General features: G+C 42.8%; 2 protein-coding genes and 1 long non-coding RNA gene across 6 annotated transcripts in view; 2 read left to right on the top strand and 1 right to left on the bottom strand.

Moving 5' to 3' along the window:
- Nucleotides 1-344: 344 nt before the first annotated feature.
- Nucleotides 345-11,705, bottom strand: MMGT1 (membrane magnesium transporter 1; the record flags this gene model as incomplete). Its single annotated transcript, XM_059385165.1, has 4 exons — nt 345-3,429; nt 5,034-5,137; nt 7,315-7,367; nt 11,381-11,705. Coding segments are annotated over 4 exons (642 nt in total), but the record flags the coding sequence as incomplete, so codon positions are not given.
- Nucleotides 11,706-11,848: 143 nt separating this feature from the next.
- On the top strand, nt 11,849-15,723 carry LOC132006907 (uncharacterized). 3 transcript variants are annotated; one of them, XR_009401250.1, is made up of 3 exons: nt 11,849-12,121; nt 12,496-12,653; nt 15,536-15,723. It is a non-coding gene; the product is annotated as an uncharacterized LOC132006907 (long non-coding RNA). The 3 variants fall into 3 exon arrangements; XR_009401249.1 differs by having other exon boundaries at nt 15,539-15,722; XR_009401251.1 differs by lacking the exon at nt 15,536-15,723 and adding an exon at nt 14,784-14,862.
- Nucleotides 15,724-21,121: 5,398 nt separating this feature from the next.
- Nucleotides 21,122-24,968, top strand: part of SLC9A6 (solute carrier family 9 member A6) — a 52,358-nt gene continuing 48,511 nt past the window's right edge. For both annotated transcript variants that reach the window (XM_059384808.1, XM_059384809.1), the window contains exon 1: nt 21,122-21,464. In XM_059384808.1, coding sequence (XP_059240791.1) covers nt 21,122-21,464 — 343 coding nt within the window. The remainder of the gene's footprint in view (nt 21,465-24,968) is intronic.

The raw sequence follows: 24,968 nt of genomic DNA, 5'->3' as shown, positions 1-24,968 counted from the left end.
ATCATAATGATTTCCCGTTAAGTGTAAAGTTATAACAAATTTGTGATGGAATGATTGGGCACTGCCACTCAAGGACTGAAATTCTTATACCCCAAAGGTCCTTTGATAATTTATAAATATAAATGAGATTACACATTCTATTTCAACTCTAAAAAAAACCCATAAAATTGTAATTCGACTTTACACGTACAATAAAAAGTAAAGTATCCATTGAATTTAGTAGAACAGCATCACACTGGAAAAAAATACAGTCATAAAATTACCTCTTACATTTTTCTGGGGACAGAGAAGCAGAAGAAAATGAGATTTAAAAAACAAAAACAAAAACAAAAACCACTACCAAAAACAGGGTGAGACAATCATTTATTTATTGGACAGGGCAAGGCCATTTAAAGAGAGGAAACATATCCAAAAGAAGGTGTTTAGCTTGGTGTTACAGGCATCGATTTTCACAACAAACAACACTACTCAATACATCATGGAAACAGGCCACATACAACTAGGAAGATGCTGTCATGCCACTCAAAAATAAGCCACAGTGCTTAGGAAACAATCATTAGGGAGTTACAGAGCATCATGGTCTCTAATCCGCCGATCTGCATTTTCTGTGGCTGGGCCACTAGCCCATAGCATTTGGCTGGTTCCCTAGATATTAAAAAGTCTCTTCCTACATTTTAGAGAGCCGTCCAAGAGTGCACACTTCTGAATGTCACTAAAATGGCAGTCAACTGCAGGCTTAACTAGCTCACATCACTACATTTTTGGGGGGGGCGGGTGGGAAACTACCCTAGGTAGTCATGGACTGTCTCAAAGCATTATAAATAAAATTCTGAATTTAATCCATTTAGCACTGTTATGATGCACCCAAATCACCTTTAGTTCTATGGTACATATTGGAAAAAGAAAACAGAAATTCACTGGAGGAAACTGAAGAAGAAATTTGGGAAGCTCACCTGGCCCGAGGTATACAAGCTACTAGCAAAGTTAGACGCACCTGAAAACTATGTCAATTATCTGCCAAATCCTCAGGCATCATTTTTACTGGGACTTTCCTGACTGGGCAGGCAAAGATTTCCATATCTATTCTAGAGACTAGGCAAAATATTATAAAAAGTAGTATATCGTGAGTGCTTGGTTACAAGGGAAAACCATTCAGCCTAAGATTGATGAAGAAACACGGTTAAGTGTCTGGCCCTCTCTACTCCCCATCTACTGATTTGACAAACCACTTCCTTCCTCAGCGATCCCAGTTCTCAAGGGGAGAAGTTCTCACTCCACACAGAACACAAAACTATACTTGGGAAGCCAGTCACTAAAGATCAGATATTGTACGAATCCATTCATAATAAATGACCAGAACAGGTGAATCGATAGAGGCAAAAAGTAGTTTAGTGGCTGCCCAGGGCTGGGAGGCACTGGGGCAGGGGGATAGGAGAGGCCCCCCGCTAAAGGGTACAGGGTTTCTTTTAGGGGTGATAGAAATGTCCTAAAATGCATTGTGGTAGTGGTTGCATCATTTCACAAATATATGACAAAACCACTGAACTGCACCCTTTAAATGGCTGCACTGAAGGTATGTGGATAATAAAAAAAGGAAGGCAGCCCCCAAAGAGAAGAGGCTCTTTCGAATCAAGTCATACCTGAGGAAATGGCAGGCAAGCCTGATGGGAGGAGCTTGTTTCTCATACAATATTTTGATTTAATTATCATCACATTAACCCCTGAATTCCATTTTTAACTCATTTCTAAATTATCTTAGGCTAATCAGCAGATTTCTAACTTTGTTCTCCGTAGAGAGCAGAGTCAGTGTTCCACAGATTGGGTTGGCAAAACAAAACTAATCAACAGTAAAAGCTCAAGGACAAAAGAGTCTCATGCCTTGAGGCTATGTGTTACCCGGCAGAATAGAAGAGCGGAGGTCCATTTCTAATGGGAAAAATGCCATCAAGCAGAAGGGCATCTTACGACTCTTGCAGAAAGAGTATTGCTTTTCAAGTCTGCATAGTTATTCCCTTTGCACCTACACAATTCAAAGAAAGCAATGTTTTCATACCTGCACAGTTCAACAAAAGCAGCCTTCTCTACAAAGAAGCGTTCAGCTCCCTGCAGATCAAAGGGCTAGCCAAATTTCCAAAGCCAAAATTACTGTTTCTTAAAAAAAAAAAAAAAAGTCTACTCTGTCTCCTCATCCTCATCTTCAGCAGCATCCAACAAAGATGGCAAAACTCTAAGCCGGCTAATGAATCCAAAGCTATAAAACAGTTTCTTAAATGACATTAATGGCTTTTCATTGAAGATACTAGTTCCAAATATTTAAAACATATTTGTCCCAATGCCTTTGAAGCCTACCTTTGATGAGAAGTTTCCTTTAGTTTTACTAATTTGCGAGTTTAGTATGCAATAAAATAACAGAGACTTTGAATAAGTTAAACTGGCTGATGACAAGTAATCAGTTTTCTTCAGTGATTACTATTCTACACAGGCAAGATAATTCATGAAATCATGAAGGGTCTTGTGGTCTATCTTCAACTAGTCCTTAACTACTTAATCAATTGGGGAAATTTCTGACAGAGAAATGAAGAGAACACAAGTAGCTTTATACCAAGTTGAATTTGTTAAATATATTTATGACAAAGAATTTCTGACACAAGAATTACTCACTGCACACAGAACCCCAGAGAAGTGATGAAACAAGACAGCCGATGTTAGAAGGTATATGGGAGTGGGGGTGGGGCAAGAAGTCATGAGAAATTGAAAACTGGCAAGCAGCTGCTGAAGCAGAGCCATTTTTTAGGGATCATAAGAAAAACTGATAAGCCACCATTTTGGTCTCTTTAGAGAAGTCCATTTGTTGTTAAAAACCAAAGACTTTTTAACTTTCATTCATGCTGCAAAATGCAGTAGTCACATTATTTCCAAAAGGATCCTAAAAACTCAAGTGCAAAAGAAATCTAAGAAAATAAATAATTACAAAATCATCAACATTTTTTCAAAGAAATGTGCTCAAAACAGTGACTTTTACAAAAGATAGGGTTTGTTTTAAATGGAAAAAAGAATTCTCTCTATGAAAGATCAGACTCATTTCACAGATAACTTATACTCCATTAATGATTTGATTGACAGTGTACGAACAAGGGCCATAGACTTTTTTTAATTAGGTCTGAAAGATCAATATAATATAAATACTGATGATGGGGGGAGTGTTTTATACCCCAAACTCCAATATTCCAGCTCTGTGTCCTGTCCTGTTATGATAATTTGTAAAAATCTTAACGACGCAGTGATTCAAGTTTTCGTAACTTCAATGATGTGTTCGAGGACAATGCATCTTGATTTGAAGAGTTTGCTGTATCCGAAGGCCGGAACAGTACTCGACCACGATGATTAAATACATAAAATGATGGGTGATTCCTTAATGTGTCAAATGTCCTTAAAAGAAAAAAAAAAAGCATCCACTTTAGATACACCTGTACAAAAGCCTATTTGAAAACAAGCAGGCTTCTGACGAATTATGAATTTGCTATGGGTTATAGTCCTAACTAAGTTTAAATCCATGAGATCAGGCGACACATAGCGATCATACTGTGTCTCGTGTTTGTTTGTTTGTTTCTGTATAAGGAAAATAAGAAACCTGGAAAAGCAACATAAAGCTCTCAAATCTTTCAGCCACTCCTTCCAAGGTGCCTATGACTATAACACAAATAATCGCTCAGCTTTAATCACTTCTGTAAATCTTAACACTAACTAGCCCATGCCAAATAGTCTTTAAAAAAAAACAGTACATAGATTGTACCCTTGATTATTTTCATTTGGCCCTCACTATTCAAGCAATACGATCATTTCACAGATCTGTTTCCAAGAATCTTTCAAGTACAACAACAAAAAAAACTCGTTTTGGCCCTTCTGTACCTACTGTTGTCCAAACTCATATATTTTGCTACCACCTACTAAATTTATATATTTTGCTACCACCTACTTAATGCCATTCTGTTTTACTTCTTTCTTTCCTGGCCCTTTGCCTATGATTCTTGGTAGACTCTTTGTAAGAACTATAGTGGGTGGTGATAGTAGAGTATCCTTTCTTCTTTCCCAGTGAGCTATGTATAGTCGAAAAAAGTTCACAAACACCTAAGTGTATGGCTTTTAGTACTGGTTTGTTTAAACACTATTTTCCTGCAAAAAAGAGAACTCTGGCTTGATAAAAACTCCAATCTCAAAGCCAGCCCACCTAAATTCCAAGCATACTCCCACATATAACAGGAAGCCTGACATGTAACTATCTAAAATGTAAACTGAAAAGTAAAAGTACCAAGGGGGTGAGTTTCCTCTAACAAATAAATGTTTATTGTGAACCCTTCTGAGGACACAATGCAAAGGGTTAAAACTGCCAGGCTCAAGAAGGTAGGTAAAGTCCAGAGATGGAATTGAACAAAGCTAAAGAATAACTTTATGAAAGTAGGAAATACGGAAAAGAAAAGCAAGACAGGTTCAAGAAAATAGCTTAGAAGCAGCACAAGAGAAAACAGAAAACAGAATAACAAATATATTGTAATCCAAGAATAGGAAAGGGCCAGAGAGCAGTTTAGGTCACAGTCTAGGCTCAAGTGATAGAGAAAATGGACCAAAAACCCCTATTTTCCCAAAGACTAAGCTGGGACATGCAGATAAAAAGAGGGAAAAATGGAAGGGTGTGGGAGGGGAGGGAAGGAAAAAAGAACGGATGACAGGAAAACATTTCTGAGGGAGTATCTTCCTATTTACCTATTCCCTTCCACCCATCTAACCAATAAATAATTTTAAGCAAATATAACATGACCTCTGAGTCTAATGTCAATCATCTGTCATTCAACTTCCATTTTTCTGTCATATCAAGCACTGCCTCGATATTTTGACCTCATTATTCACACAAACTCCACCATCAAAATGTAAAAGCAAAATCAACTTTTATGTACCAGAAAACATACACTTGAAATTACATAAATGAAATAAAAACCCTTATGAATCGAAATGCCTATGAAAAGGGAAAGACTTACTTATTTTTTAGTTCTGAAGTGGCATCCATGTCTTTAAATTCTCCTGCAATATGAACTATACCATAACAGGTAACTGCAAAGGCCAGAAGTGTCTGAAGAACTATCTGTGAGTATAAAGATTGAGATTATCAAATAACATAAAAATATTGTCATAAAAATTTACAATTTTCCCTCCATCTCTTTTTAGCCTCTGACAGGTATTTCTCCCAGATCCTATCAAGGAGTTAGTTCTCGCTTTAAATAATCTGAACTCAGACACAATAAACTCTTCCATAAATTCTGTGTATCAGTGGAAAAATACTTCTAGGTTTTGCTCCAATAGCAAACAGGTACTAAGCTATTCAGAACTCATTTACCAACTATTACCTGCTTCCAAGAGCAACTAAGAATTTGTTAATGTATTATTGTTAAATATCATTGAGTATGAAAAAGAATACCCCTGGACCCACCACCCAGCTTAAAAAATAAAACTACCAGTACGTTTCAAGTCCCACGTGTCCCTCTCCAATTATATCCTTCACCAACCCCCTCAAAGTTAACTACTGTACTGAACTGCATATTAATCAATTCTTTAAGGCTTTTCTTTATAATTTTACCAGCTATGTATGTACCTCTAAAATGTGTATTGCTTACTTTTCCCCATTTTTGAATATTTTGGGAGATTCATCCCTGTTGTAATATATCCTTGCAGTCATTCACTTTTACTGCATTTTATATTTCATTATATGAAAATACCACAATTTATTTATTCCACTGCTGATGGCTCTGTGGGCTGTTTTCTGTGTGTTACTTTTACAATGACAATATAGATATCCTGCAGTAGGTCTCCTGGCACATGGGAGTAGAATCACTGGGGGAGGGTATACCCATGTTCAACTTCATTAGGTAATACCAAAATGTCTTCCAAAGAGGTTATGCAAGCAAAAACTTGCAATATTTGATATTAACCAACTTGGGATTATAGACAGGCACATTTGATTTTGATTGTGATTTTTCTGTATTTTTCAAATTTCCCAATTTGTAAACAGAAGCAAGCTATATTAAACAGATATAAATGAGGGACACCTGGGTGGCTCAGCCGGTTAAGCATCTACGTTTGGCTCAGGTCATGATCCCAGGGTCCTGGGATCAAGTCCCACATGGGGCTCCCTGCTCAGCGGGGAGTCTGCTTCTCCCTCTGCCTGCTCTGCCTGCTGCTCCCCCTGCTTGTGCCCTCTCTCTCTGAAATAAATAAAATCTTTTAAAAATAATAGTTATAAATGGATATGTGTGTGGTGTGTGGGGGGTAACCTACCACACTGCAAAGGTGATAGGAGAGTGGCTTAATAGTCCCGCCCATCATAACTTTTACTACAGACAACTATAGTCAAAATTAGCCACAAGCTATTACTCTAACTTTCTAAATTAAAACTAACGTCACATGTTATACCAGCTTACACATTCCCACCACCAGTGTACCAAGACCTATTTCATATAATGCAATCACAGGCACCGTGAACAAGAATGTGGCAAATCTGTGAGTTATCATGAAGTTATGTCAAGATAAATAATGTTAAGTCATAAAAGGCTAATTATAAAACTATACATATATACATGTAGATAACTTTTTAAAAGAAAAACTCTTTTGATTAGGTGAAACTATACATAATGTAAATAAAGACCGCTGTTTATGCACAGGGGGTGAGCTGAACTACTGACATGCTCCAAACTGGTGGGAGTAGCAGCAGAACTGCTGAGCAGTGAGGTCACTTGTCATTTTTTATTTTATGGGGTCAGTTTTACTTTTTACACTTATGCTTGATTCTGTTATAAAGAAGTTACTATTTTGTCACTTAAAATCCATTCGAGATAAACAAAATGATGAGTGAAGTTCACAGTCATTTCAGCTTAAAAAAAAAAAAACTTCCTTGTTTTTCTTTACTTTTGTCACCTACATATATGTCCATAAACAATGTTTAGTTTTGCTTGTTCTTAGACTTTACATAAAAAGGAACTTTGCTAAGTAAAATAAAGTCAAATAATCAACTTTTTAAGTCCATCTCAGACTATGAACAGAACAACTTCTAGAATGACTACTTAAACTATAGGTCTAGAAACCAAACAGAAATCTTTTGTTTCCAAATCTTTGGGTTTACAATGAGTGACAAATAGTAAAGTAGTGAACAGATGTTACTTCATGTCTGGAAATTTTTTAAGAGAACAAGAACCAGCAAAAAATTATTATAAGCGATGTGGCTAATTTTTAAAATATATTTTAACGGAATATAAATGACCAACTTACATCTATTGGCAGTGATTCATCTTCCTTTTCTGTTAATCGCATATAAGAACGATCTATAAACCAGAAGCATACCATTAAGGAAATTGTAGCTCATTTTTCTTTCTTAAAATGCAAGCAAATCAATATACCAAAGAAACGGCTGACTTATATGCTACATAAAGTAATGCTAATCCCGGATTCCTCAAAAACCTCTATTTCCTAAGCCAGTCAGCCCGATCTTGAACTATTTTACTTTCATCATGACCTGCTTTGTCACCTTATAAAACACTGTAAGAGTGAAAGGTGAACAAGTAAGAGGAAGAAATACCTAAACGTATTTTTTTTCTTTCGGTACTATGGGAAAACTAGAATCCTCTGAAACTAACAGTTTCTTTCACTAAATGGTCAGAGAAATCACAGTTACTTAAAAACGAATAATCCTACAGAAAATCTCAACTCTGATACAGCACCGCCATCACGTAGTATGAATCAAGTAATATTGGTACAGACATGCTTTTTCCTGAGAGAGTATGTTGGGGCAGTGGTGGAACAGGAGAAGTTCCAGAACATCAATTTCTGCCTCTCTGATTAAATCATAATTCTGCTGCTGCCTTAGCCTCAGAAAGCAGCAAGGTATTAAAGAAAAGGACCAGGATTTGGAAGCTGATCAGCCGGGATCATAAAGCCAGCTCCTCTACTTCCTGTCACTCACTGACTTTATCTCATCAAACCTTAAGCCATTCTGGTGCATTGTAACATGTATCTCAATTTCAGACTGTTGAAATGTAGGAGTGGGAGTGGGAGTGTATCTTGGAATCAAAGAAATACAGTATCTTTCTACTGCCTGTCTGCAACAGTAAAGTGGGGGATAATGGGAAGATTACATTAGATACATGGTAGCCATTCTGCCATAACAAAGTTCATCCCAGCAAAGGTGAGCTTGCCGTAGCACAAAGGTGTGTTATCTGCAGCTACCATCTGACATGACACAATTAGCTTCAAAGGTAAGTATTAGTCTTTTTCCAACATGAGCATTATAAAGCGGTCCCACTGTAGGGACAAATGCCACAAGGCATTCTCATCTCATCAGAAACACAAAAACATAAAATCCTAATTCTAGAAAAACCTGGCACAATCCCTACTTAACAATATGCTGTTGACTTAAAGACCCAAATTGCTGTGAGTGAACATGCAGCCACTCTTAAAAGACAATGTGTTTAGAGACATTCCTAAGTTTTATCTTACAGGTTTAACATTAGGACCGGTGTAAAAGAAACATCAATCCAATACTAAAAATAGGTTTGGCTAACTTCCTACTGTCTGTTCAATTCCTAGCCAGCTTTCTTCTTTGCATGCAGCCTAATCTGATTCGAACAGTACCTCTAACCAGGCATTTCCTCATCTGTAAAATGAAGGGGCTGGACTTCAGTCATCTCCTTGCTCAAGTACTGTAAAATTTTACAGCTGAAGCCAACTGTAGAAAATGACGCAGTACTACACAGTATCCTGATCTCTAGGGTAGTGTTTCTCAAATGAATGTGTAGACAGATCTCCTGGGGATCTTATTAAAATGCAGATTAGGATTCAATAAACTCTGGGGCGGAACCTGAGTTTCTGCATTTCTAACAAGCTCGCAGGCAATTCCCTGGAGGCTGGTCTGCTGAACACCCTTGAGCAGCAAGGCTCTAAGGTATTTCCTTAACCCTCTGTCCCCCACCTCCCATCCCCAGCCTGTCTCCATGCATCCTGACATACTCTTAGCATAGCATCTATAGCACTTTATTGTGATTATTTATTGATTCCACTTGACTTTGAACTCCCTTAGGGCATCACTGTACCTCTGGCACCTAAGCACAGCGCTGTTTCAACTACTTACACAAAACTGAATTTCATAAAGCAGTGTAGCACACAGGCTCTAGAGTCAAACTATCTGTCTTTGAATCCTGGCCCCACCATCATCTCTGTCAGTTTGTGCAAATTTCCCAGCTATGCGTGTCTCAACTTCATCTTTCAAGAGTGATAACAACAGCTACCTCACAGGGCTTTTGGTAGGACTGAATTAGATAATACATGTAAAGCGCTTAGTTCAGTGCCTGGCACACAGTAAGCATTTAATAAGCGTTAGCTATAATATTGTTATCATTAAAGACTGGAGATTTGGAGAAACTGTCACAAAATATAGAAGACCGGGGAAACATGACAACCAAATGTAACATGATACCCTGCTTGATTTCTGGAACAGAAGACTTTATTGGAAAAACTGGTAAAACCCAAAAAAAAGTTTGACTTTAGTTAGTAGTATTATACCAATATCAGTTTCTTAGTTGTGACAATATACCATGGTAATAGATGTTACAATGCAGGACACTGGGTGGGGAGTATATAGTAACTGTACTATCTTTGCAACTTCTCTGCAAAATTTCAAAATAAAAATGTATTTAAAAAATAAAGCTGAGTTTCGATCAGACAAACGTCAATACATGTATGTAAAAAGTAGTTAAAATAACTGGATCATTTTAATTATACATAATAAACAAAAGGTTTTATCTTGAAAAAAATTAGAGCTTTGAAGGAATTCACATTTCATTTTCTACTTTATTCCTAAGATGGAAAGTAATCTAGCAAATGAATTAAGTTCAACTTTGAATTCACTTCCTTCATTTGACTAATTTATTGAGTACCTACTGTGCGAAAACATTTGTGCTAGGCACGGAATCACAGCAATGAATAAAATGGGCTGCCCTTGTGGGCTCTACAATCTAAGACAGAGGTTAGCAAACTTTTCCTTAGAGTCAGATAATAGGGACGCCTGGGTGGCTCAGTGGGTTAAAGCCTCCGCCTTCGGCTTGGGTCATGATCCCAGGATCCTGGGATGGAGCCCCACTGTAGGGCTCTCTGCTCAGCAGGAAGCCTGCTTCCTTCTCTCTCTCTCTGCCTGCCTCTCTGCCTACCTTGTGATCTCTATCTGTCAGGTGGATAGGTAAGATCTTAAAAAGAAAAAAGAGTCAGATAATAAGTATTTTGGGCTCTGCAGGCCATACTGTGTCTGTGTCAACTACTCAACTTCTCACTTAGAAAGGAGCCAGACAATACCTAAATGAATGGTGTAGCTGTCTATCAGGAAAACTTCATTGATGGACACTGAAACTTGGATTTTATGTAATTGTCATGGATCATGAAATGATATTCATTTGCTTTTTCCCCCAACAAATTAAAATGTGAAAACATTCTTAGCTCACTGCAAAAACAGGAGAGGCTGCATTTGGCCCACACACCAGTTTGCTGACCCCTGGCCTAGTAGAGAAGGAAGACCACAAAAAACAAATCAGCTGTCTCAAGGCAGCTATACCTCCTCTGCTAGACTCCAAGTTTCTTCTTGATGATACAATAGTATGTGTACGTTAAAGTAGTTTTACTTTATTCTTTTAAACTTCCCAGTGACTCTGTGACACAGAAAAAGCAGGAATTAAAATCCACCTCAATGAAGTCTCAGAGAAGGGACATGACTTGCCCAAGGTCACACAGATTTAGCGGTAAATCAAGTTTTTCAGAACCAGTCCTCCAGACTCCCAGTCCAGTGCTCTTTCTCCTGTAACACAGTGCCCCCATAAGGCAAAGGTCACTTAACTTCTCACTCTACCTGGACAGCCAAGAGCGTCCAAGATGTTGTCCACCTAGTTGTCATGGGACCATGAGCACCCGAAGTCTTCATTCTGACACTTTGCCTGCTCAGTCCCACGCTGGATCTGACATCACCTATCCCGCATTCCCCAAAAGACTGCCTTCCTGGTCACCCCGCAGCCGGAGAGACTCCCTCTTTGCCCACCCTGCAGTCAGCTCAGAGCCCTGTCTCCCAGACACCCTCTTCCCCTTCCACCCCTGCTGCACTCTCAGGTGCCCGTCTCCTCAAACTCAGACTCCGAGCCTTCCACCGGGGAGCCCCACGCCGCTTCTCGAAGTCACCCCCCAACTCTAAGGGCTCAAATGACCATTCCTGGGACACCCGGTCCGACACTCCCTCAGGGTGCTCCCACACACCGCCCCCGGAGTCCCACACAGGAGCGGTCGCTGTCCCCCCGGCACTTACGCTGCGCAGCGGAAAAGGCCGCGTGGGCTAGGGCAAAGAGGCCGACGCCCACCAGCCCCTTCCACAGTGACGGCGCCATGATTCCGGAGGAGCAGCAGCCCAACAAAAGAGGCGAAGGGCGGCGGAGCTGTTCCTTCTTCCACTGGCGGGTGTCCGCGCAGCGCAGAGAGATGACGTCACTGAACCCCTGGGCGCGAAGTGCCTCAGAGGTGGAAAAACCAAAGAGCCGTGAGAAAGCGGAAGCAGGAATGCCGGGAAGAAGGGGAAAGCGACACGGAATAAGGTCCGCGAGTGACCACGAGCCGAGCTTGCGTGTGCTGTCTCTCCGTGGGGGGCGGAGCTAAGCGGAGAGCGTACCGAAGGAGGCGAAAGCGGATCAATGGGGAAGCGGAGCGGAAGGGCGCCAGCGAATGAGCGCGGGCCGCGGGGCAAGGGGCGGGGCCTGAGGAGAGGCCCGGGCGGGGCTGAGGGGCGCGGCTCCGGGAGAGCTGGAGGCGGAGGTTCAAGGCTGGCGGTGCTGGGTCTCTACTCCTCGCTGGGGGGGTTTGTTTGTTTGCTTTGCTTTTCCCTCCAGCTGGGTCCTTTGTTTTCTGCCGGCCTGTCCAGTGCTTCAGCCCTCTGGGAGCCCACACTGCTGAAGGCGGCAAGGTTGTGAAAGCGAGGAGGCGGGTGGGGTGTAGAAGAGAACAACCCGGTATTTGGAACCCCAAGCACGTGGCACGCGTGGGATGCTCCGTAAAAGTTAGTTCCCTTCTCCTTACCTTCAAAAGGTCTTGAAGAAAGACTCGTGTCCGAAGGAGTGTGGTGTCACGCGGGAGGGTTTGTCCTGAAGAGAGCCAGTTTAGGGAGAAATGAAAGGGGAGGAATAAAGGACACGCAAAACGCCAGCCCATCTCGTCTGTCTCCGATCAGAAAAAAAGTGTACTCTCCCTCTTTGATTTGTCTTTGTCTGCTATCCCCTAAAATGCACACAGTCGTTAGTGAGATTCTCCCTTTCTTTCACTCTGCTCTCCTTTGGCGAGCTTACCTCTTCATTCCCACCCCTTCAGCTACCGTCGATAACACCGTAATTCCGAAGAGACATCTTGATCTCAAATGTCTCTCTTTGGCTCCAGACTTGGATTTCCAGACCCGCTAATCGCTTACTTCTATCCTGCGGCACTTCGAACTTAATATGGCCAAGACGGAATTCATCCATTTTTCCAAACTCTGCACGGACTCCTCCTGTGCCCCCTGACTCATAGGCACAGCGTTGTAAGCAGCATGTCACAAGGTAAATGCCCTCAGTCCTGTCAGGATTCTACTTTTGAGCTGCATCAATTTTGCTAACTCTCATATACTCAAACAGAGTTTGCTAACTCTCATACACTCAAAGGACACGCCTTTTAAATTTGCAATCTTACCATTCCTGGCCCGCTTAGCCTGCTCTATCTCTGTGTCACCCTCTGAAATATTCTATAATTTACCTGTTTATTATGTTTGTTGTGTTATTATTGTTCACTTTTTCTCTTCCCCCATTGGAATGTAAGTTCCAAGAGGACAAATATTATGTTCATTATTTTTCTCTGCGCCCACTCCAATTCTTTCACCTCTAAGCCAAGATTTGACACGGTACTCAATCAGTGTCAAGTACAGTGTAATGTATTCCTTACAAATGTAGGTGTATTTATAAACCACACAATCAGGAAGAACCAGGAAATAATCTTCCTGTACTTGACAGGAAAGTGCTTCCTTCACCCCAGGAAGTGGCAAAATAGAAAAGGTAGTTGACCAGAAAAAAAAAAAAGTCTTAACCCTTGGGTTTAGCTTTGATAATGGTCGAATTTAAAATAGCCTTTCAGATATCTTATTAAATTATCTCTGCTAATATTAATTTATTCAAAGCAGAAAAATCATTAGGTTTCTTAAGGGAGCTGAGGTCTGGTTCCTTTCCTTTGAAAAGATGAGGTTACAGAAAAAAGAGAGAGCCGGTAAGAAATCTGGTATTTCTATAAGCCACCATACATTATCCTAGTCATCAGGGTAGTGGGCAAGCATTGAATTTTGTTTTGTCCACTACAGGCTAAGATACATGCCCCCATTCTCTTCTTTTGAATATCTTACCCATGTGCAGAATGCAAAAGAAACTAGGCTAGTTTCGCATTTTCTAGAAATAAATGGCTAACTCCTATTCAGGGAGTGGGATTTTAATGGTCTCATCTGTAGATTTTAACATGAAGGGAAGCCAAGGTATTCATTCAGAGTCATAGTTACCAAAGATTGTATCATTCAAATAAGTACCTTGGGTCCAGTCACACATTGTTTTCTAGGTTGGAGTTCATTCCAAAGGTGCAAGGTACAGCTAGGGGCAGCACTGTTTTCATGAGTTTTTAGAACAGAAGTCAAACTTCATGTGAAAGAACACTTAAATTCCTAGGTGACCCCAAAAGTGCCTTTAGTTTTCCTAAAGAAACAGTCATTTTCCATATGCACAGAGGATACATGGTGTGGATTTGTTAAAGGCGGGGATAATGATCTCTGAAGCATTTCCAACCCAGATGTTATTTATGAAGGCGCATCACGTCTTCCCAGGATAGTCTGTTGAATAGAGAAAGCACTGCATTCCCAAATTATCTTCAAGTTAATTAATTTGGTTACATGCCACCCAACTAGGCGAGTGACTTCATACATCACTCAGTTGTGCCTCCATTTCCCACACACATTCTCCCTCTTTCCAGCACGCTCTGTCCTTTCCTACCTAGTTCAAAAACCTACTTTCCCTAGGAATACGTTGCTGTTATAGGTATGTGTAAAGGAACATATCTACTGTAGGTACTAAACCTTTCTTCAAACTATTTATACTTATTTCAACCTCCCTGGGTAAGTAATTCTAGAATTTTACTACCTGCTGGGTAGACTAGTATTTTCAACATTTATATTGAAATTGCATCATCTCTTTTTTATTTTTTTACAAAAATGGTGTGTGTTTGTGTAAGAAGTTCAAACAATGAAACCATGTATCCCTCTTAATGTATTAAGTGGCCCCTTGGCATCTGGCGTTTTGAATCTTCGCGTTTTGAATCTCAGTAAATAAGACTGTGGTTACTTGATTCATATCTTTGAAGACTTGTTTACTGAAAGATTTATACTCCTGTGATTAAAAGTATATGCTTTAGAAACAGATGGGGTTTGAATCCTGGCTTCTCCTTTACTATCTGGGAGATTGGGCAAGTTATTTAACTTAACTGTGCCTCAATTTCCTCATCTGTAAAGTGGAGATAATAATAGTACTTACCTGGTAAGATTGTTCTTAGGATTGAGGGAGACAACACATACAAGTTGTTTAGAATAATCCCACTTGGGGTAGGAAGGGTGCTCCTACTGGCTGGCTCAGTCGGTGGAGCATACAACTCTTGATCTCCAGGTTGTGAGTTCGAGCCCTATGTTGGGGGTGGAGATTACTTCAAAAAAATAAAATCTTAAATAAAAAGAATAACCTCACATGGTGAGTACTCAGTAAATGTTAGCCATTATCATTCCTGCTGCTGCTTCTGTAGAGTCTTCTAGCAATTTTTCCAGACTAAAGGAGCTCTTTATCCCTTTGGTCTTTCTTAAAACATCAGTAGCTTCTCCCCTTTGTTTATTTTAATTGCTCTTCTCTGGGACATTTCTAGATCTACTAATATCTCTCTTGGGGTTTCATTACCACATCTGCACAAAGTATCCTAGGTTACTTGTCTGGGGCTAAAATGATTATTTATTTCAAGTAGCCTTGACACTGAAAATGACACCAAAAGTCTAATTTGCTGTTTTAGCACATTGAGCTGATAAGTTCAGGAAGTGAACGTAAAACTCTAGCACTGTACTGTTTTCCTAACTAATACTGGGGGCTTTTTGTTGTTGTTATTGTTGTTTGTTTGTTTGTTTTAGAGAGGGAGCGAGAATGTGCAAGCATGCACATGGTGGGGGGGAAGGATGAAGAGGGAAAGGGAGAGAGAATCCCAGGCCAACTTTACTAAGCAGAGGGCCAGACACAGGGCTGAATCTCAGGACCCTAATATCATGACCTGAGCCAAAACCCAGAGTGGGATGTTTAACTGACTGAACCACCCAGGCATCCCGCCAACTGATATTTGTGACCTATTCTTCCTCTCACTTTTTTTTTTTTTTTTTAAGCAGGCTCCACACCCAGCATGGAACACAATGCGGGGCCTGAACCCACGACCCTGAGATCAAGACCTGAGCTGAGATCAAGAGTCTGATGCTTAAACAACACTTAACCAACTGAACTACCTAGGTTCCCCCTCCCACTTCTTGAATATAGACATTCCTTATACCACTGCCTTAAAGCTGGGTCTCTTTCTACCTTCTGTTCTTTGGAGAACACATGAACTCCTATAACTTCAATATTGCCTATATAGCTCCCACATCTTTCACTGATCCTGATTTCACGCCTGAATTGCAGACCCTCCACTTGGATATCCCACCAGTCCCTTAAATCCAACCAGTCCAGAGCCAAGCTGTACCTCCTGCCTCCCATTTTTTTTCAAAGATTTTATTTATTTATTTGACAGAGAGAAATCACAAGTAGATGGAGAGGCAGGCAGAGAGAGAGAGAGGGAAGCAGGCTCTCCGCCGAGCAGAGAGCCCGATGCGGGACTCGATCCCAGGACTCTGAGATCATGACCTGAGCCGAGGGCAGCGGCTTAACCCACTGAGCCACCCAGGCGCCCCCTACCTCCCATTTTTAAAAAAGTTTTATTTATTTATTTTTTGGACAGAGAGAACACAAGCAGGCAGAGAGGCAGGTGGGGCGAGGGGAGCAGGCTTCCCGCTGAGCAGAGAGCCCTATGCGGGGCTCGATCCCAGGACCCTGAGATCATGACCTGAGCCCAAGGCAGAGGTTTAACACTGAGCCACCCCGGCACCCCATGACTCCCATTTTAATGTTATTAACCCCTACATTTTCAGGTTGCACAGGTTTAAAACTTTGGTGTAGTCTTCTAATTGCTTTTTCTCAAGCATTCCCCATCAGTTTCCATGACAGGTTAGTCCTACCTCTGCATGGGCTGCTGAACCCCACCTCCCTTCTCCCTTTTCCATTCCTACTGCATCCAGTCAGTTAAGGCCTCCTATTCTAACCCCCCTACCTTTTTTTTTTTAACTTTTCTAACCTCTTAATCAGCCTCCCCTACTACCCATCTATCTGCATTTCATTCATCCCCCTTTCTGCTGCCAAATTAACATCGGGGAAGTTTTGACCAGGGAAATGAATGAGTTAAAAATGTCTGCAGCATAAAGACCTTCCACAGTATGGCCTCAACTTTGCTTTCTGGCCTTTCCCCCATTTCAGGAGCCAATTAGTTCAGTGTTTATCAAGCATCTCCAGTGAGCCAAGGACTGTGCTAACCACTGGGCTAAACTTATCTCCACTTATCAGTGATCAGGTATTTACTGAGCACTTACTATGTGCCCAGTACTGGAAAGTCCTCTTTCAGTTTAATCCTTGAACTGAGTCTGTGCTCCTAAGAGAATTTAATGTCATCTGCAAACATGGAGATTTCTTTGGCCCTCAGTTAAATTTGAGAGGCATTCACTGATGCTCAGATGTATTACATTTTTTTAAAAAGATTTTATTTATTTGACAGACAGAAAGAGAGAGCACACAAGCAGGGGCGTGGCAGGCAGAGGCAGAAGGAGAAGCAGGCTCCCCGCTAAGCAGGGAGCCTGATCTGGGGCTCGATCCCAGGACCCTGGGATCATGACCTGAGCTGAAGGCAGACAGTAAACTGACTGAGCCATCCAGGGGCCCCTTAGATGTGTTTTATTGAATACCTCTTTGGATTAGACCTTATGCTACATGCTGTCAGTAAAGAAATAAGTAATGCCCGATTCCTACCCTCAGAATATCTATCCATGACCTGCAGAGTAACAAACATGTAAATCAAGCATGACAGTATTTCAGGAGGGCTAAAAGAAAGAGTTGCCCAGTGGGCTGTGGGAGCTCATACAAAGGGCCCCAAACTCAGCCTGAGGGCATGGAAAGCTTAGTGACCTCTCTACTGAGTTTTGTCAGAGGAGCAGAGGTTAGGTGAGGAAAGGGCTGAAGGACATCCGAGCAGAGGGAGCACATGGAAAGGTACATACACGTATGAAACCACGTGAAGCATTCACGAACCCACAGAGTTCAGAATGGCTGAAGCAAATGATATTTGGGGGAGAAGGGTGGGCTATGAGGGGAAGAAACGGTAAGGAATCGGGGCTCAGGGAGCGTCACGGGTCAGGCCAAGGCACCAGAACTGATGACAGTGGGGTCACTGGAGGTTTTGGAGCAGGGCTGTGCTATATATAATCAGATTTGTGCTTCAAAAAGATCCCTCTAGTAGAAGTGTGGGAGGACAGTTGGTAGAGGCCAAGGCAGAAGTCAGCAAACCTTTCCCGTAAGGGACCAGCCAGTAAATAGTTTAGGCTATTTGCAGATTCTACAGTCTATTTGGCAGCTACTTAACTGTGCCTTGTAGTGCAAAAGCCACCACAGACCATTAGTAAACAAATGGGCACAGCCGTGTCCAATAAACCTTTACTGATGGACACTGATATGTGAATTTCACATCATTTTCAAGTGTCACAAAATGTTCTTTTGACTTTTGTACAGCCATTACAAAAAATGTATAAAACATTCCTAGTTTCAGGCCGTACCGAAATGGGTGCAGACTGGATTCCACTGGCTGTACGTTGCTAATCTCTGGACTAGCAGATGGGAGTGTAGAGAATGTAGGCAGCTCTTTGGAGAAGTTCATTTCTGATGGGGAGACAAAACTAATGTAGTAGTGGAGGCAGGTATAGACAGTGGCCCGTTTCTCCAAAGAGATCTGGAAATGGTTTTGGAGAACAGGAAGAGACAGTCGGCCAGTGTTGTAAGAAATGAGTCATGGGGATAAAAGGCACAGCACAGGAAATATAGTCAGGAGTATTGTAATAGTGTCACATGGTGAGAGATGACAGCTACCCTTGCGGTGAACACAGCATAACGTAGAGACTTGTGGAATCACTATGTGGCACTCCTAAAACTGATCATGTGACACTGTATGTCCACTAGACTTCAATTAAAAGAAAGCTAGTGGACAAGGAGCCATTGAAGTTGGTGGAGGGAGATGATGGTTGGAGTAGATCCTGGAAGAGGCAAGTAGGAGGTGATGGAATGCAGAGCACAGATTGCAATGTATGTTTCATAAAGGAAGAGGAAACATATCTTTCACTGAGCTTGGAAGGGAGGAAGAAAGGAGGGGCCCCCACAGAATGGCTAAGTAGGTGGCAGGGTAAGGAAGGTGAGGACAATTTTCTTGAGGATCTTGATTTTCGCACGAAAAAGGAGACAAGGCTCAAATTCCAGGTGATTTATCAGTATGGACATTGAATCAGCCGGGATGAAGGCAGGGCTGGGACGGGGGATGGATGCTGTGACCCAGATGCCCACATCCTCCATGAATGTACAGGAGAGACGAGGAAATCATCAGGGGACAAGGAATGGAGAGTGTTAGGGCTTAAAATGAGGGGTGGAGGAACAAGGAGCTTGGAACAACAGTGGGGAAGTGAGCTGAATGGCAACCTCTTCAGGCCACAGGATACAGGGCGGGAGTTGCATGTAGGTATTGTCTGTGTGTAAGCGGGATGGTGACACAGCACCGCCTGAAACAGCCACAGAGCACGTGATGTCCTGAGTGAAATTCAGGTAGCTGCTAAAGGAGGACATCTTGGGGACATCAATGCAGCAACTGGTTTGGGTTGAGCGAGGGGTACATTCTCAGGGGAGCCAAAACTCATGGGGATTGGCCCACTTGGTAGAGTTATTGCCCCGTCAGGATTCCTCCCAGAACTGTGTTATAAAGAGGTGTCTGGGTGGTGGTGGGGGGGGGTAGCTGCTAGGTCACCGGGGCCTGTGGACAGAAGTAAAGTCTGTTGCTTGAAAATATTTGCTTACTGGTCAGGCAAGCAATCTCTGACTTCGAGTTTTTTTTTTTTTTTTTAATTCCAAACACTCAGAGATGAAAAATGATTTTGTTCTGAGGCAAAACAACCTGAGAGTAGGTGGTTAGGCCTGAAGAAACAGGTAAATGAATTCGGTGGGTCTTCTGGGGTGATCAAGCTAGGTCTGGGGAGGGGGCAGTGGGGAGACTGGGAAGGATCTTCACCTGGGTTTCTGTGTGCACAGGGCAGTGTGGTTAGGCTGGAGGCAGGGTATAGGGGACAGGCAGGCATGAGATTTCTTGGGAAAGTGCAGATAGTCCCAGGTACTAACAGGAGAAAATGGGCTTCACAACCCCTGGGACAGTTCCTGACCTGCTAGGGACAGAATTTGGAGTTGAACAACCTGTTCTAGGTCTTTTTTTTTTCCTTAAGCTCACTATCCTCACAGAACTTAAAGAGATTAAAATGAAGAGCTGGTTAACAGGAGGGAATCCAGAATGGGGTAGCTTGGAGTTACCTGGATGTTATTTGTCTTAGCAAGGGGGTGATATAGCATTTAAGAATCAGGAATTCTAGGCTGAATGATAGGAATTGGATTGATAGTACCATTGATAGTATGCAAAATTTGAGAAGGAATTCATGTTTGTAAGGGAGAATCGAGCTCACTTCAAAGCAGTTCTAGTTTTTGAGCTTGGTAGGTCCTTAAACAGGATGTGATCAGTATCCCACCGCTAGAGGCCTGAAGGAAGAGTGACAGGTCAGGGCTGGGATTTGTAGTGCATTCATGTAGAGGTAGAAATGAAAGTCCAGAGAGAACAAAAAGCCCACACAGACTAAAATGTGATTTGATGACAAGTATGGAGAAAATAGGAAGCCACTGTTCTCCAAGAGGTGAGAACTGTGAATCTCTCCGTTTGGGTATGAGGCGTGGAGAGGCTGAGTAGAGAAAATACTCTTGGAGGAAGAGAGATGAGAGATGGTGTCAAAGGTGACTTCCCAGCTGGGGAAATCTGCATTGTAACAGCAGGAAGAAAGGAGCAAGGAGAGAAGGAGAAATGCACCACATCTCAAAAGATTTCCTCTTTAGGAAGGAGAGGAGTGGTTTGAAGCTTGGGTAAGTTTGAGCACACACTGAATCTTCTTTGCGAGATGAACGAGTGTCTCTGTACAGGTTCCTGATGTGAGAAGATGACGCGGGTGGTTTACATATAAGGAAAACCGAACGTACAGACACACTCATATTCCTTGCCTTTGAGTCAATTCTTTCATGAACTACTACAGTGTTGTTTTTTTCCCAGTGAGGACAGAACAAGGAGAATCCGATTTAAATTACAGAGATGGAGTTCTAGGCGTCCCCCAAGGGGACAGCTTCTTATCCAGTTAAGAGACACTGGGGGACAATATTGAGATGGGTTATGAAAGCTCGATTCCCCTGAGAGCTCTAAGAATAGGACCAAAGTAGACCTAGCCCGATCCGCCTCTGCTTGATTAAGCCGAGCTGAGGTTTCTTTTCCAGAAAGCCGTGGGCTGGATGCGACAGCCTTTCGTTCCCTGGAAGCCCCCGAGCGTGCGTATCCGAGGCTGGGGGGAACCGGTGCGGTGGAGGCCCGAAGGGCAAAGGGATGGGGCCGAACCAGCCCGGAGTGTCGCGTCCCCTTTAAGAGCGGCGGCGGTGGCGGCGGCGCGCGCTCCGACGGCTTCCCTGGGGCCCCGCCTCTTTCCCGTGAGCCCTCGGGGAGTGGTCCGACCGCGGGCGGCTGCGGGTGAGGAGCGGGGCGGGGGGCGGGGGGAGTTATGGCTCGGCGCGGCTGGCTGCGGGCGCCCCTCAGCCGCGGCGGTGGTGGCGGCGGCGGCGGCGGCCGCGGCCCCGGTGCCCCTCGGCTCATGCGGCCGTTCTGGTTGCTCCTCGCAGTGGGCGTCTTTGGCTGGGCCGGGGCTTTGGACAGCGCCGGCGGAGCGGCGAGAGCCATGGATGAGGAGATCGTGTCCGAGAAGCAAGCGGAAGAGAGCCACCGGCAGGACAGCGCCAACCTGCTCATCTTCATCCTGCTGCTCACCCTCACCATTCTCACGATATGGCTCTTCAAGCACCGCCGGGCCCGCTTCCTGCATGAAACCGGCCTGGCTATGATTTATGGCAAGTGCCTCAACCCATGTCCGCTCCCTGGCGCTCCCCCTTTCTCTGCCCGCGGCTGCTTCGCCTCCTCTCCTGGCCCTGCTTGGCCTGTGTTCAGCTCCCCTTCTGATTTCTTTCATTTTCTGCCTCGCTTTCCCTCCCACCCCCGTTTCTCAGCCTCATCCCCCCTTTTTCTGCTATGCCCCCCGTTTCTCTGCCTCACCCCATTTCCTCAGCCTCCCCCCTGTTTTTTCTGCTTCTCACCCCCTTTCCTTGCCCGTCCACACCTTTTTTCCCTCCGACCCCACCCCCTTTTTCTTCCTCGCACCACCCCCCGCCCCCCTCCCCCGCCTCTGCCTACCAAGCTTGGGACCCGGGACTGAGGATGGGAAGGGAGTGGGTGCGGTGTCTCAGATTGGGCTGGGGACTGGGGGAGGGGAAGACAGCGTAGCGATCTATTTCTCTGGGGTGTCAGTTTGTTTAAGGTCCATTGAAGCTGCAGTAGTATCTACCGCTCAGGATCTGGCGTCCTTTTGGAGCCGGCGTCCACCTATACCCATCACCCAGCTCTTGCTACGCCCTGTCCTTTCGAGGTTGAGAATGAAAACGTTACCTCCCTTGTAGCCCAAGTGAAAACCCAAATGCAGAAAAAGCTACCAGGAAGGCTTAGGGTATTTTTAATGACATCCTGCTTTATTGTACTATGCTCGTAATATCTGATTAGGATACGTGTGGTCTACCGTCCTAATCCAGGCATACCGAGGTTAGGACAGGAAAGAGTTAAAGATCTCCCAGCAGTGTGTTGTACTATACGGTGATCAGGACAGTTCAGCCAAACAGTGTTTAGGAACACCACGCATATGCGGTATGGGTGACTGGTGCCGTAAGGTTATTGATGGATCATTGAGTAAATGGTTTCAGTTCTGGTGTCTTAGTGTGCTTTTTGAGGTTTCTTGTTTATGTATTTTTATATTTTGGTCTTAAGGCAAGAAGGGCAAATCAAACCATGGGCTCACAGGCATTTTGGCCTGCTGGGAGGCCTCGTGAGTGGTAAAGATGCATATTGCTGACTGTCTTAATGTGACTGTGAGGGTAGATGGTTGAAGAGATGAGGATGGACAGACAGTCCTTTCAGTGAAGTCCGTGAGTGAAGATTATCTTCATATGAACAGGCTTAAACTGATGATCTTGCTGAGCTTTGTTTCCCAGACTAGCAAATAGGTAGAAGCAGCCTTGGCACAAAAGAGACATTTCTCCACGACCCCCCTCCCCAGCCCTTCCCAGTAAATACATATGCTCTGGAACGAGCATATGTGCATCTCAAGAGTGGCAAAACAAGGTAGTTGTGTGCATCAGGAAAATACATTAAATCAGACTTATTTTTCATCTGCAAGGTAATATGATTCTAAGCCTGTGTGCAAATATCTCTGCTCCGTAGGATTCTTAGTTTCTAGACATATTGGGTAGTTTTCCTACTTCATATTTTTTTGCATTTTACTTGCAGTGCCCCTTAAGCCACACCTCTCTCTATATATAATTTCTCTGTATAACAACGTATGATTTGTATTTGCTATACTGAATGAACATTTGCTAGTTAGCCAACTATGTATTAGGCACAGAAAATACAAATAAATAGAAGAGCCCCTCCTTCAAGACGCTTAGCTTCCTTGGGTAGACAGGTCACATAAAGAAAATAATGGCGTCTAGGGACACCTGGGTGGCTCAGTCGGTTAAGCCACTGCCTTTGGCTCTGGTCATGGTCCTGGGGTCCTGGGATCGAGTCCTGCTTGGGGCTCCTTGCTCGGCAGGGAGCCTGCTTCTGTCTCCACCTCTGCCTGCCACTCTGCCTGCTTGTGCGTCCTCTCTCTCTGACAAATAAACGAGTAAAATCTTTAAAAAAAAAAAAAAGAAAAGAAAAGAATGGCATCTTAAATTCCGTTAATTGCCAAATGAGTATTATGGTGTTAAAATAAGGAGCTGATCATAGAAGCCTCTTTGCTCCATATGGGGAGAGTATGATGTAGTGGTTAAAGGTGCAGGGCTTTAAACCAGAGGTCCACAATTTTTTTGTGTCAAGGGCCAGAGTATAAATATTGTTGACTTTGTGGGTCACATATGTCTCTGTTGCATTTTCTTCTTTTTTTTTTCCTTTTAAGAAAGCTAAAGAACATTAAAACTGTTCTTAGCTCTTGGGCCACACAAAAACAAAACCTCACTGTGGTTTGCCAACTCCTGCTTTAGAGTCAGTCCAGGGTTCCTGTCCCACTGTGCTAATTGTTCTATGTGATCTTAGGCAAGTCCCTTACCCTCTTACACTGTCACCTGTAAATTGGGGGAAATGACAGGAGGGTTGTTGTGAGGAAGAAATGTTTTTAGCTTAGTACCTGACCCCTAAGTAAATGTTTAATAAATGATAGCTTTGATACTATTATTATTGCTATTATTCTGCATTTTCTCAGGTCAGGCTCAAAGCATTTCCTTTAATTCATTAGTCTTATAAGTTGAGAGGCAAACACAGGTTTTTTTAGTATCAAATACAAACTTAGAATTGCCCTGTAAATATTTGCTCCTTGGTAGTTGATGTCATTAACTTCCTCTAACTCTTGAGCTAAATTGGAAAGTGGGATTACTGACTACATTTCCTGACATTTCTGGTAGTAAAAGGTTATGGAGTAGCTTAGTGTTAGTATTTTGTGAAGGAAAAACAAGGGTGTCTCTTGTGGAATATCAAGTGGAAAGGTGTTATCTGGGAGTCAGACCTGGGCTTGATTTGCCACGACTTGGCATTCTTTAGCCTGTTCCATTTTCTCAGTATGGCATTGGGGGCTGTGGATAAACAGCCTCCTGACTAACTCCCAAGTCCAGTTTGAGAATAGATGGGATTGGGTCAAAGTATTTTCAGTGCCATAGAAACCGATATTTTCTAATCCTAATTACTGTCTGCCATTTACCTTTTCTTTGACTCTTAGACCATCATAGCTGTTAATATATTAACTTAAGACCTGTATTTTTCTGCTTGACTTTCGGATGAAAATGTTCCTTACTCTGCAACTGTCCAGCCCTCCACGATTCAGCCCACCAATGATTTTACTTCTGTGATGCCAGTTTAGCTACCTAAATCCTGGAAGAATGCTATTTAAAATAAGCCTCTCCTTTATCTTTTTGAGAATCAAGAGTAAAAAAAGAAAAGATTAAATTGTGATCAGTTTCTAGATTGTAATATAGCCTAATTGCTCCAGTTACGAACACAATGTGAAAGCACCCAAGGGTTCTGTTCACTGGGCTAGCTTGCTTAAGAAGCTTAAAAGTGAGTCACCATTAGTAAAAATTGTCAGGGTAGCTAATTGAGTCTGAAAAGTGATCACTCGCTGTAGTGTGTTTACAGATGCTATAGAAAGCAAGAGACAGGAAAGAAATATTTTGCCTGAAACTTCCAGCATCCAGAGTCCTATGCTTAACTGACATGATTCATCAATAAATATCATTGTCTTTGACATATGAGATATGATGGGAAATACAGATATG

Source organism: Mustela nigripes, chromosome X (assembly GCF_022355385.1).
Source record: "Mustela nigripes isolate SB6536 chromosome X, MUSNIG.SB6536, whole genome shotgun sequence".
Taxonomy (NCBI): domain Eukaryota; kingdom Metazoa; phylum Chordata; class Mammalia; order Carnivora; family Mustelidae; genus Mustela; species Mustela nigripes.
This window is presented reverse-complemented; position numbering and strand designations above follow the sequence as displayed.